Raw genomic sequence first — 12303 nt, 5'->3', positions numbered from 1 at the left:
AAATGCATTTGTAATTCATCAGTTTAAGTAATTATTAGCTTTTATTCAAAGAGGATTACATTTTACAATATAACTGTAATCTATCTCTTGAATTTGGTATGTTATTAATGATTTTAAAAATGTAAAACCTAACCTTTTTAAAAGCTTCTTTGTCTTTTGTTTTTAGAGGCTGTCTTTCTTTTTCATAAACATGTATCTTACATATAATAAACTTTACAAATCTTGCAATACAGCTTGATTCATTTTTCCATATAGTTACACCTGTGTCGACAAGAACCACACTCAGATAGAGATGGAAAACATTTTCAGCTCCCTCATGCCCCCTCCTGGTCATTTCTTCCCCCATGGAAACTACTATTCTGACCTCTACTCAGCATCTTTTAGAAACTTTATCTTTTTTTGAGTAAAATAATTATGATTTAAGGCAGAAGCTTACACACTTCAGTTAAATTCACAGCACTCAAGAACTTATTTCTCGAAACCCTGTATAACATTCTGAATCCTTCTGTAATGTTATGTAAGGTATTTCTGATGTATAGGTTAGAATACTAGCTACCAGAGTTTAGTCTACCCGGGGCTACCATGATCCAGTTTTACAATGGTGTTTACTATTAATTTCTAGGACAATTTAGAAATTTTATTCCTTATTGGGATTTCTTCAGAAAGTATTATGCTCCTTAAATCTGACAAGCCTATTCATTTTTGTTTCACCTCTAAATAGGGTGGGGGTGGAAGCAAAGGGAAGCCTGAGTTCATAAGCCTGTCCATGAAGCCTGTTGGCCAAATGTGAGAAAACCTGGCTCTCAGCCCTCAACAATGATGCTGATGGTCATAAAGGGCAACTGGCTACCCAAGTTTGGACTGGAGCATGTGGAACTGACATACTGAAGCTTAAAGTATGGGATCCAGCTGTCAGGCAGACTGGGGTGCTTACATTACAGCTGAACCAGAGGGGAGGAAATGAGAACAAAGTGTTATAGGTTACTTCACTGGTAGGAATCCACTGCTCTTGGGTGTCTAAGTCAATCCCCATATCCCCTCTTTCCTCTCAGGGAAGATAATCCCCCAGAGCAGGAAGAGAGCAGTAGCTCACCTCAGCTAAAACCTCCAAAGACTCATTTACAGAAACTTCCACAAACACTTTTATGGCTCATGCGGTCTCTAGTCAGTTCCAGAACACATAGCTGATTTTCCTGAGCACAAAACATAGCATTTGGCACACGGTCCCCAAAATACAGATCATAAGAAGTACGATGAGTTTGCTGCACAACAAGTGGGGATAGCTTGAGATTGTCCTACTTAAATTTAGACAGGAAAAATGGCTTAATTTTCATAATTAAAATTCCCTGAGTTTAAGAAGAATAAAGTTCTTAGGTTAAAAAGTATAAGTATAAATGACTCTGTACAAAGCAGCTTATTGACCTTTATTACTGCAGAGAAGCAATAGTTCAGTCACCTCCCAACAGAACTGTATAAACCAATGGTAAAGAAATGAACAGATGACTTGTGATTTGGCCATGATAAATAAATGGCATGAGACCACTTAAAACATTCTTCCCACAGGAGAAGAAGGTTTTTTAACCTTTTCTCCACTTCAGTGTTTTCCCCAAAACATAGTCTCTGTGACTGGTATTTGTGAGAAAATTCTACATGGTATATAGATGAACATTTAAAAATAGGAGTCATTACTAGTTATAGTTTAATATCTACTTAGATGCAAGTAAAGCTGGGATCTTACAGCTACTATAGAGCGAAGCTAGTTAAAAAATCTTGTCCTAGTAAGTAAATAATGCTAGTACTCCAGTGACTATTTTACAAGAGGTTCTACAGTCAAAGCAAAATTATCTTTAAACGCCAATTAAAAAAAAAATCTTCAAGTGAGTCTTTAAATCAAGCATTCGTACAGGTTGATGTGTTTAATGGTTTTGTTTTTAAAATTGAAGGGAATAAATAAAAAATTTGAAGCTAGTTTTACTTGTTCTGAGTGATGCCTTGAACAATCACGGGCGTGTAAACAGGCATCTGCTACTGTCCCTTCCCCTTAGGTGGCATCCAGGATGATGAGTTTCAGGGAGCCAGTCTGAAAGCAGAAAGAAAATGCATTTACTTTAGAAAATCACTGTTTCCACGTTGAGAATGTTAACAGGCTTCTTTGGATTTTTAATTGTTTTACAAACAATTCATAGTCTCAGGGAATTATCCTTTTTGAAGGGAATGTGTTTGGAAAAGGTTGTTCCTTTTCCTTCCAGGTCAAAAGTGAGGCATCATTCCCCCTTCCTATTAAGAATTAAAAGACTGAATAGCCTTTTCAAACTGTACGTTTAACAAAAGAGTAAGTTTCAAGAGCATATTTTGCTATCCCAACTCAGGGTTTGCCCAAATTTCTCTTTAGTTTACCTGCTATGGATCCATTTTCTTGAAGGCTCGTTAGCTGTATCTTGCACATTAGATGATCAGCAACACTTGGATTAGAGGGCTTTTTGTTTGTTCTTGTCTTACCTGGCCTCTAGCAGTTAATCTTTTTTAGAAGATTTACTAAGTCCTTGTCTGAGTTTTGCTCCAGAAGCGGGGTCCATAGCTAACTCTTTGTAAACATAAACAGATTTGCTATTATGTCGAAGCAGAACGGTACCAAGAGGAAAAACAAAACAGACTGTGAAATCCCCACATTGGATCAAAAGTCTCTATTATTATTTTTTTATTTTTATTTTTTATTTTTTTGGTAGCTATAGACAAATACTTACTCTCTGCCTGGGCCAAATAATAAGAAAAACGGGGACCGTCTCAGGTGCCCTCTTTCCTCTGCCCCAGCCCTCTGTTTATCCATGGACTTTGGACCACCACCTCAGGTGACCCACCATTTATACATATTTATACATATTTATACAATATGACTCTCAACATCTCTCCTCACTACTTCCCCTGGCTCTCAAAAATGTACCCCAAGCATTTCATGTCTTCACAGTTCTATTCCAGCTCTCATACAAGAAAGGCTTTGATAAGCCTCGTGGAAGGATAAGATGTCTTCTTTCCCAGGGGTTATTCACAGGGCAATAGACTCACTCCACAAACAGTATTCTTTTCCTTTGTGGCCAGCAGCACTGTTAGGTACGGAGATGTAGCAGTTTATGGACACAAGCATACCATACATAGTCGGCTCTGACCACACAGTATGGGACAGGATTCTCGGAGAAATGTTTTGTTTTTGTCTTTTTTTATTGTAAAAAGGAACAATTCCACTCTGTCCTAGAGGCTTCCTTTCTAATCAGTGTTCTATAAAGGGGCAGTATAACAAGGAGATTGGGAATCAAACTGTCAAAGGACATGGGACTAGAAAGAGCTTTGAGCGTTAGTTTTACCCAAAGACATACAAGCTTTTCTTCTGCCAAAGAATGAGCAACTGACACTTTGATACTTATTACATTTGCTACACAAGTTAGCTAAGGAGGGGATGCTAGTACAGATAAGATGCTTAACCTGATAAAAACCCACTGGCTCCAGAAGTAAAAGCAGAGCCCACACCAATAAAGCTGAATCACGCAATTCACTAAATAATGAAGCAGCGCAGGTATAGAGACCAGAACTACATTTTCATAGTGATTTTAGTTTCTGTATAGAAGGTATCACAGAAGCTGCTGCTTGGCAGTACCTTCCCAGTAAATTAGTTGCTGCTACACCAAAAGCCTTGAGAAAACAGCCACCAGGATATATTTGCTGACTAGGCCATAAACTCACTTCCCATCTCAACATGAAAATCTTTGTGGGAATGCAAGAAAAGCCACACCTATTCCTAAAACAATCTCCCAATACCTATAGACTTAATGTTTATATTTTTGACCCCAGTTTTCCTAAAGCAGACAAAGCTTTAGAGAAAAGCTCTGCCACTTCCTAACAAGTTACTTGTCCAAGTTGCTTATCTTCTCTGTGCTTTCCTCATCTGTAAGATAGGGGTAGGAATAGCACATTGGCCTCCCAGTGCTACTGTGAGGATTAAATGGGTTCATATCTGGAGTGCTGGAAGAGTGCACAAGGTAAGTGGGGGCTATTGTCCATGGACAAGAGACTTGTTTAGTATAGCAAAAAAGTAGAAGCAATCTACCTGCTCAACACCAGAAAAACAGCTAAGTGATTTATGTTGTATTCCTGTGATGTGATACTGTGTTTTCAAATAAACTCTTCTGCCATAGGGAAATATTCAAAGTGTATTAGGTGAAAAGAATCAAGATGTATAATTAGTTGCACTTGGACTATGAATCTAACTCTGATAGAAGGAAAACAAAAAAAGGAAGAGAGTGAATAGAAAAAAATGGAAAAAATACCATTGTTAACACTGGTAACATTAGGGTGGTGGAATTATGAATGACTTTTATTTTCTTTAAATCTTTTCCTCCATTTTCCAATCTTCTACAGTACACACGAATTTCTTATGTATTTTTAAAAATGCCATTTCTCAAGACATTATTGGCAGGGTAACTTAAAGCGGCTAGAAACAAAGAGTTCCTAAGCCATTATAATTGCCCAACTTACACAGATGCAAAGGCCAGAAGATGTGGCACCAGCACTGGCATAAACAACATTAAGTCTGAATGCCCCACCTAGTGTTTAGGGCCCACCCTGCTCTAGTGCCAGCCTTCCAAACTTTCCTTTCTGTTTACACCCCATCTCTTTCCTGTGCCTTGGCCAAATGGACCATTTGTTTCCAGAGTAAGTCCTCCTTCCTTGGCTTTTCTTCACTGGTCAAAATCTAGCTCATCCTGAAAGCTCATCCCAAATGCCTCTACCTCCATGAAAGCTCCCCTCTCTCAGACTGCCACCTCCTCCAGAGAGACTCCTGCGCAAAGGTGATCTCTTTTGTGTATTTCCTGAGGACTTTATCCCACTGTTAAACATTAGATATAATTACCAGCTGTCTCTCCCCCTACACTGGTAAGGATCCATGGGCACAAGAATCACCATGCGTAATAATTATGTGCTGAATGAGTAAATCCTCTTGAGTACTCGTGGCAGCTGTTTTTCAGCTTCATCTAATGTCACATGCTCTCTTGTGTTAGAAAGTTTCCTGTGCATGCCATATCTCCTCCTAAGACTCTAGAATCTAAAAGGCCTGTAACTTACACATACAGGTATGTCCCCTGCTATGAATTTAGAACAAGATGTCACACATGGGAGGTACTAAATGCTTATTTTACTCAAGAGAGCTGAAGAATGAAAGCCAGAGTTTTAGGAGGTTAACTACTAGCTAGATGAAAGACGACAATTGGATTTATGTGACACCATAAATGGCCTTTAATAAAAAAAAAAGAGAGTGATGCCAAATGGCCCAAACCACAGATTGTCAATCTAGAAACAGCAAAGCCCAATAACAATAATTTTAAAAGACCCTCATATTACAAATAGACTAATACAGACCACAACAAAGGAATGGACCCATGGTGTGATTCTGATCCACCTATGGGCCTATTTACATTAGGGAAAGGCATTTGGTGACTTTCTCCACATCTGAAACATTTTACAGAATTCATCTTCCCTCAGTATGCTTCTGCTTCCTCCCCAGAATGACTTCAAATGACATGTGACTAATTTAAAGGCACATTAACCCTAGCAATTTTATTTTTAAATGTAAGCAGGTAAGGCCAAGGGAAGGAACAAGACATTAAATCTTAAAAGTGTCCTAAGCCTGAAATAAAATAAAAAGCTATCTCCTAAAGATAACTAACATGACAATTCTATTTGTATGTCAATAATTTAAATGAGAAATTATGGAATCAAGATTCCCACTTTGTCCTATATATTTCATTTGATAAGTATTTATTGACCACCTCTTATGTGCCACAAACAATTCTAAAAAGTAGGAATATTGCAATACAATAAAAAAAGGACATAGCAGAAAAAATCCCTGCCTTCTTGAAACTTACATTCCATTTTTTTTTTTTTTGCAACGGGAAGTACAAAAGTAAATATGTATTGAATATTAGATGGCACTAAATGCTATGGTAAATAAAAACTAAAAAAGGAATTAGGGAGGGCTTGTTTAATTTTAAATAGAGAGGTTGGGAAGGCCTCACCGATAAGATGACACCTGAGCAAAAAACTGAAGGAAGTAAATGAGTGAGCAGTGCACATTAGTAAGGGGGTGTTTTTTGTTTTCAGCAGAGGGAGCAGCCAGTGCAAAGGTCCTGAGGCAGGAGTATGCATGCCTGTTATGTTCAAGGAGCAACACAGAGGCCACTGTAGCTGGAATAGGATTAAGAGGAAAGTAGAAGGTGAGGTGTTACAGAACGTAGTGTGGGCCATTTTAAGAACTTTGCTTTTTACTTAGCATCATCACAGTGGTTATAAATCACCCTTAACTAATCAAGAGCAAACATAATACCATATTGCTTACATCTACTAACTATTTCCTGATGGTGTCTTTATAATGTTCCGCTTAACATCACACACTAGGACTTGGGACTTCTGAGTTCTAATTTAGGACCTTTTCACTTATGCCTTGTTGTTACCTCAAAGAAATTATTTAGTTCAGGGAGGTAAACTCTTCCCTGATATTCAACACGACATCTGACATGCTGTTTTTTCCCATTCCCAATCTCTTTCTAAGATTATTAGATAAGAGATCAATGGTTCTACACACCTGGTGCTGTAGCTGGATTTGACTTTGCACATAGTCAAAATTATCTAATTTTGATAAATTAAGAAATATTCGCTCTTGGCAAATAAGCTTTGACCTCAGACCTAAAGATGTGTTTTTCACTCCTTTAAGCCTTATCATATATTCTCTGAAAAATAAGAAAAAAAAAAAAGATAATATAAGAAATTGTCTTCTCTGAAGGACACTAACCATTACACTTTTTTAAAAAAAGCTTGTAAAGCTTGTTAGTGAAAGTTTTATCTAACAAATGCACATAAAGTTTGAATTATTTTTTCTTAGTAAAAACTACAATCTACCTCACTGTTTTCACAGTACAGGAAACAAACTAATGACCTGTCAGAATTCTGGAAAGATGGCAGAATAGGAAGCACCAGGAATCTGTCTCCCCACCTAGACAGCAAGTGCACTGGCAGAATCCCTCTGATGTAACTGTTTTGGAACTCTGGAGCCTGTTGAAGGCTTGCAACTTCCAGGGGAAGGCTCGGACAGTAAAATGCAGTTACTTTCATCAACTGCAGCTCTTAGCACAGTAGCTAGCAGCTACACCTCCCCCACCTCTCAGCCATGTGGCAGGCAGCTGTGCACATGTTCCTGTACCAATTTGCACATGGCTTATGGGAGCCTAGGTAGGCAATAAGAACTCTGTCCTCCAAGTATCAGGATGTTCTGATCACTGATGGTTGTTTTTGATCAAAGGGGTGGGTGCAGACAAAGAGGCAGGGGGCCGTTGTTTTTGCACCTTCCTCCATCACTGCAAGGCCATTCTCCTCTGGCTGAAATGACTTACAGGAGATTTAAAGGGCCAGCACCCTTTTTACCCTTCATTTTTGTCTTTTTTCCCTTTGGGGAACCAAACATTAAAGACTAAGACATTCAAAAGCAACTTCATATAAAGGGAAAATTAGAAAGTGACTGTACATGCCCAGGGAAAGGCATAGGCTCAGAGAAGACTTGAGAAGACCTTAAGTTCACACCTCAGGCTGATCCTTGGCACAGAGACAGTATACAACAACAACAATAATAATGAAAAATAGCAAATCATGGGGAAAGGGGAGAATCTGATTTAACAGGGTTACCACATTATTAGACTCAAATGTCCAATTTTCAACAACAACAAAAAAATCACAAGGAATACAAAAACAACAGGAAAGTATGGCCCATTCAACGGAAAAAATATATCAATAGAAACTTTCCCTGAAAAAGACCTAATGACAGTACTACTAGACAGATCTACTAGAAAAAACTGAAGGAAGATGTGGAGAAAGTCAAGTAAACAATGTATGAACAAAATGGAAACATCAACAAAGAGAAATCCTAAAAAGAAACTAAAAAAGAAATTTTACAGCTGAAAAATGCAATAACTAAATGAAATAAAAAATTCACTACAGGGATTCAAGAACACATTCGAGCAGGAGGAAGTAAGAGTCCACAGACTTGAAGAAATGACAATGGAAATTATGGAGTCTGAGGAATAGAAAGAAAAAAATTGAAGGAAAGTGAACAGAGCCTATGGGACCTGTGGGACAACAAGAAGCAGACAAACATACACATTGTGGGAAAGTTAGAAGGAGGAGAAAAAGGGCACAGAGACAAAGAAATAATGGCTGAAAACTTCCCAAATTTAATGAAAGACATGACTATAAACATCCAAGAAGTGCAACAAACTCCAAGTAAGATGAACTCAAAGAAACCAGCATGGAGACACATTATAATCAAATTTCCAAAGACAAGGACAAAGAAAGAATCTTGAAAGTAGCAATAAGATCATGAGCAGATTTCTCATCAGAAACTCTGAAAGCCAGAAGACAGTGGGCCAATTATATTCAAAGTGGAAAAAATCCCCACTGTCAATCAAAACTTCCATATCTGGCAAAAATGTCCTTCAAAAATAAGTAAGAAATAAAGATATTTCCAGATAAACAAAAGTTGAGGAAGTTTGTTATCACAAGACCTGACTTTCCTTGCAAGAACTGCTCAAGGAATTCCTGTAGAATGAAATTAAAGGACACTAAACCACAACTCTAAGCTGTATAAAGAAATAAAGATCTCAATAAAGATAAATACCTAGCAATTATAAAAGCTAGTATTATTGTAACAATGGTTTGTTACCCCACTTTTTGTTTTCTCCCTGATTTAAGAGACTAATACATTAAAAACAAAAACAAAAACAATTATTAGTGTAAATGCTAGTACCATAACTTTGGCTTGTAACTCCATGTTTTGTTTTATATATAATTTAAGAGACTAATGAATTTAAAAGAATTGTTAGTTTATGTTCTTGCACACACAATGTATAAAAATGTAATTTTGTGACATCAACAACCAAAAGAAGTGGAGACAAAGCTGTTAAAGGAGCAGAGTTTTTGTGTATTATTGAAGATAAGCTGGTGTAAATTCAAATTAGAGTGTTATAACTTTAGAATGCTAAATGTAATACCCATGGTAGCCACAAAGAAAATAACCATAGAATATATACAAGGGGTCTTTAAAAAGTTAATAGAAGAATTCGTATATCTTTTAATCCTATATTTCCACAAAATTTTTTAAGTATCCTCATACAAAAGTAAATGAGAAAAGAATTTAAACATTTCACTACAAAAAAACAAAAACAAAAACAAAAAAAAAAAACTAAACACAAAAGAAGATACAAATGCAAGAAATGAGGGACAAAAAAGCCATAAGGTACATAGAAAATGAATAGCAAAATGACAGACATCGCTCATTATCAGTAATTACTTTAACTGTAAATGGATTAAACTCTTCAATCAAAAGACAAAGATTAGTACAATGAATGAAACAAGATCCAACTATATACCGTCTACAAAAGACTCACTTTAGATCCCAAGACACAAATAGGTAGAAAGTGAAAGGACTAAAAAAGATATAACATGTAAATAGTAACCAAAGACAGCAGGAGTGGCCATACTAATATTAGACAAAATAGACTTTAAATAAAAAAAGATTACAAGAGACAAAGAAGGACATTATATATTAATAAAAGGTTTAATACAATAAAAAGTCATAAGAATTATGAACCTAATAACAGACCATCAAAATATATGAATTAGGGGGCTGGCCAGTTAGTTCACTTGGTTAGAGTGTGGTGTTGATAACACCAAGGTCAAGGGTTCAGATCCCTGTACCAGCCAGCTATAAACAAACTTTAATACCTCACCCTCCGTAATAATCAAACAGAGATAAGTAAGGATATAAAGGAGTTTAACAGCACAATAAACCAACTAGATCTAACAGATATGTACAAAACACTCTACCCAACAACAGTATAAACATTCTTCTCAAGTGCACATGCAATGAACAACATTTTAGGCCACTAATTGAGTCTCAATAAATTTTAAAAAGATACATACATACAAATTATCTTCTCCAACCTGAACAGGATAAAGTTAGAAAACAGTAACAGAAATAAAACTGAAAAATATACTGATTTGTAGAAATTAAGTAACATACTCTTAAATAACCAATGGATTGAGGAGGAAATCACAAGAAGAATTAGAAAATACTTTGAAATGGATGAAATAAAAAACACAACATACCAAAATTTATGCGACACAGTGAAAGCAGTGCTAAAGGGGAATTTAAAACTATAAATACATTAAAAAACAAGAAAAACCTCAAATTAGCAATCTACTTTGCAACTTAAGGAACACAGACACACAAAGAACAAACTAAACCCAAAGCCAGTAGAGGAAGTAAATAATAATGACTAAAGCAGAGATAAATGAAGTCAAAAATACAAAAGGAAATCAGAAAACAAAAGTTGGTTCTTTGCAAGGATGCCCACTCTCACCTCTTCTATTTAATATAGTACTAGAGGTACTAGCCAGAGCAATCAGGCAAGAGAAAGAAATAAAGGGAATCCAGATTGGAAAAGATGAAGTCAAACTTTTTCTATTTGCAGATGACCTGATACTATATATAGAAAAACCTAAAGCCTCTATCAGAGAACTCCTAGAGCTGGCTAATAACTTCAGTAATGTTGCAGGATACAAAATAAATGCCCCCAAATCAGTAGCATTTATATACTCAAATAATGAATTAACAGAAAGAGAAATAAAAAAAGCCCATGTACAATTGTCATGAAAAAAATAAGATACCCAGGGATTGATTTAACCAAGGAGGTTGATGGAGTTTAGATGTGCTGTCCCCTCCAAAACTCATGTGGAAATTTGATCCCCAATGTGGCAGTATTGGAAACTGATTGAGTCAGCGGGGTGGATCCCTTATGAATGTATTAATGCTCTCCCGGAGTGCAGGAGTAATGAGTGAGTTCTCACTCCATTAGTTCCCATGAGAACTTGTTGTTTAAAGGACCCTGGCACCTCCTCTCTCTCTCCCTTGCTTCCTCTCTCTTGCTTCCTCTTGCCATGTGATCTGCTTGTATCTGCCAGCTTTTCTGCCATGAGTAGAAACAACCTGAGGCCCATGCCAGATGCAGCTGTCCCAGAATCGTAAGCCAAACAAACCTCTTTTCTTTATAAATTACCCAGTTTCAGTTATTTTGTTATAGCAACACAAAACGGACTAAAACAGAGGTGAAAGACTTCTACAATGAGAACTACAAACCACTTCTGAAAGAAATTAAAGACACAAAAAGATGGAAAGATATTCCATGCTCTTGGATTGGAAGAATTAACATTGTGAAAATGTCTATACTACCCAAAGAGAGCTACAGATTCAATGCAATCCCCATCAAAATACCAATGACATTCTTCACAGAAATGGGGGAAAAAATCTTACCTTTCATATGGAACAACAAAAGACCCCAAATAGTCAAAGCAATCCTGAGCAAAAAAAATAAAGCCGGAGGCATAACACTACTTGACTTCAAATTATATTACGAAGTTATTGTAATCAAAACAGCATGGTACTGGTATAAAAATAGATATTCAGATCAATGGAGTAGAATTGAGAACCCAGAAATCACCCCTCACACTTATAGCCATCTTATATTGGACAAGGGCAACAAAAGTCTACATTGGGGAAAAGACTGCCTCTTCAACAAGTGGCGCTGGGAAAACTGGATATCCATATGCAGAAGAATAAAACTAGATATGCATCTCTCACCATACACTAAAATCAACTTAAAATGGATTAAAGACTTAAGTATAAGACCAGAAACTGTAAAATTACTAAGGAAAAATATAGGTGAAACACTTCAGCAGTTAGGTCCAAGCACAGGCTTTATGAACATGAGCCTGAAAGCACAAGCAGCAAAAGAAAAAATAAACAAATTGGACTATATCAAACTAAAAAGCTTCTGCACAGCAAAGGAAACAATCAACAGAGTGAAACAACAACATACAGAGTGGGAGAAAATTTTTGCTAACTATGCATCCAACGGGATTAATATCTAGAATATACATAGAACTCAAGCAATTACACAGTAAAAAAAACCCAAACAACCCAATTAAAAAATGGGCAAAGGAGCTGAACAGACATTTTTCAAAGGAAGACTTACAAATGGCCAATGGATACATGAAAAAATGCTCAACATCACTAGTCATCAGGGAAATGCAAATTAAAACTACACTGAGATACCACCTCATCCCTGTTAGACTGGCTAAAATAAAAAAGACAGTAAATAACAAAGCTGGTGAGGGTATGGAGAGAAGGGAACACTCCCACACTGTTGG

General features: G+C 36.6%; 1 protein-coding gene across 1 annotated transcript in view; it reads right to left on the bottom strand.

The window, feature by feature from the left end:
* Positions 1-2513: 2513 nt before the first annotated feature.
* Positions 2514-12303, bottom strand: part of ZC2HC1B (zinc finger C2HC-type containing 1B) — a 39896-nt gene continuing 30106 nt past the window's right edge. Inside the window, exon 7 of the mRNA XM_063098171.1 lies at positions 2514-2584. Within this exon, the coding sequence (XP_062954241.1) occupies positions 2514-2584 (71 nt within the window). The remainder of the gene's footprint in view (positions 2585-12303) is intronic.

This window comes from Cynocephalus volans, chromosome 5, assembly GCF_027409185.1.
Source record: "Cynocephalus volans isolate mCynVol1 chromosome 5, mCynVol1.pri, whole genome shotgun sequence".
Classification (NCBI taxonomy): domain Eukaryota; kingdom Metazoa; phylum Chordata; class Mammalia; order Dermoptera; family Cynocephalidae; genus Cynocephalus; species Cynocephalus volans.
This window is presented reverse-complemented; position numbering and strand designations above follow the sequence as displayed.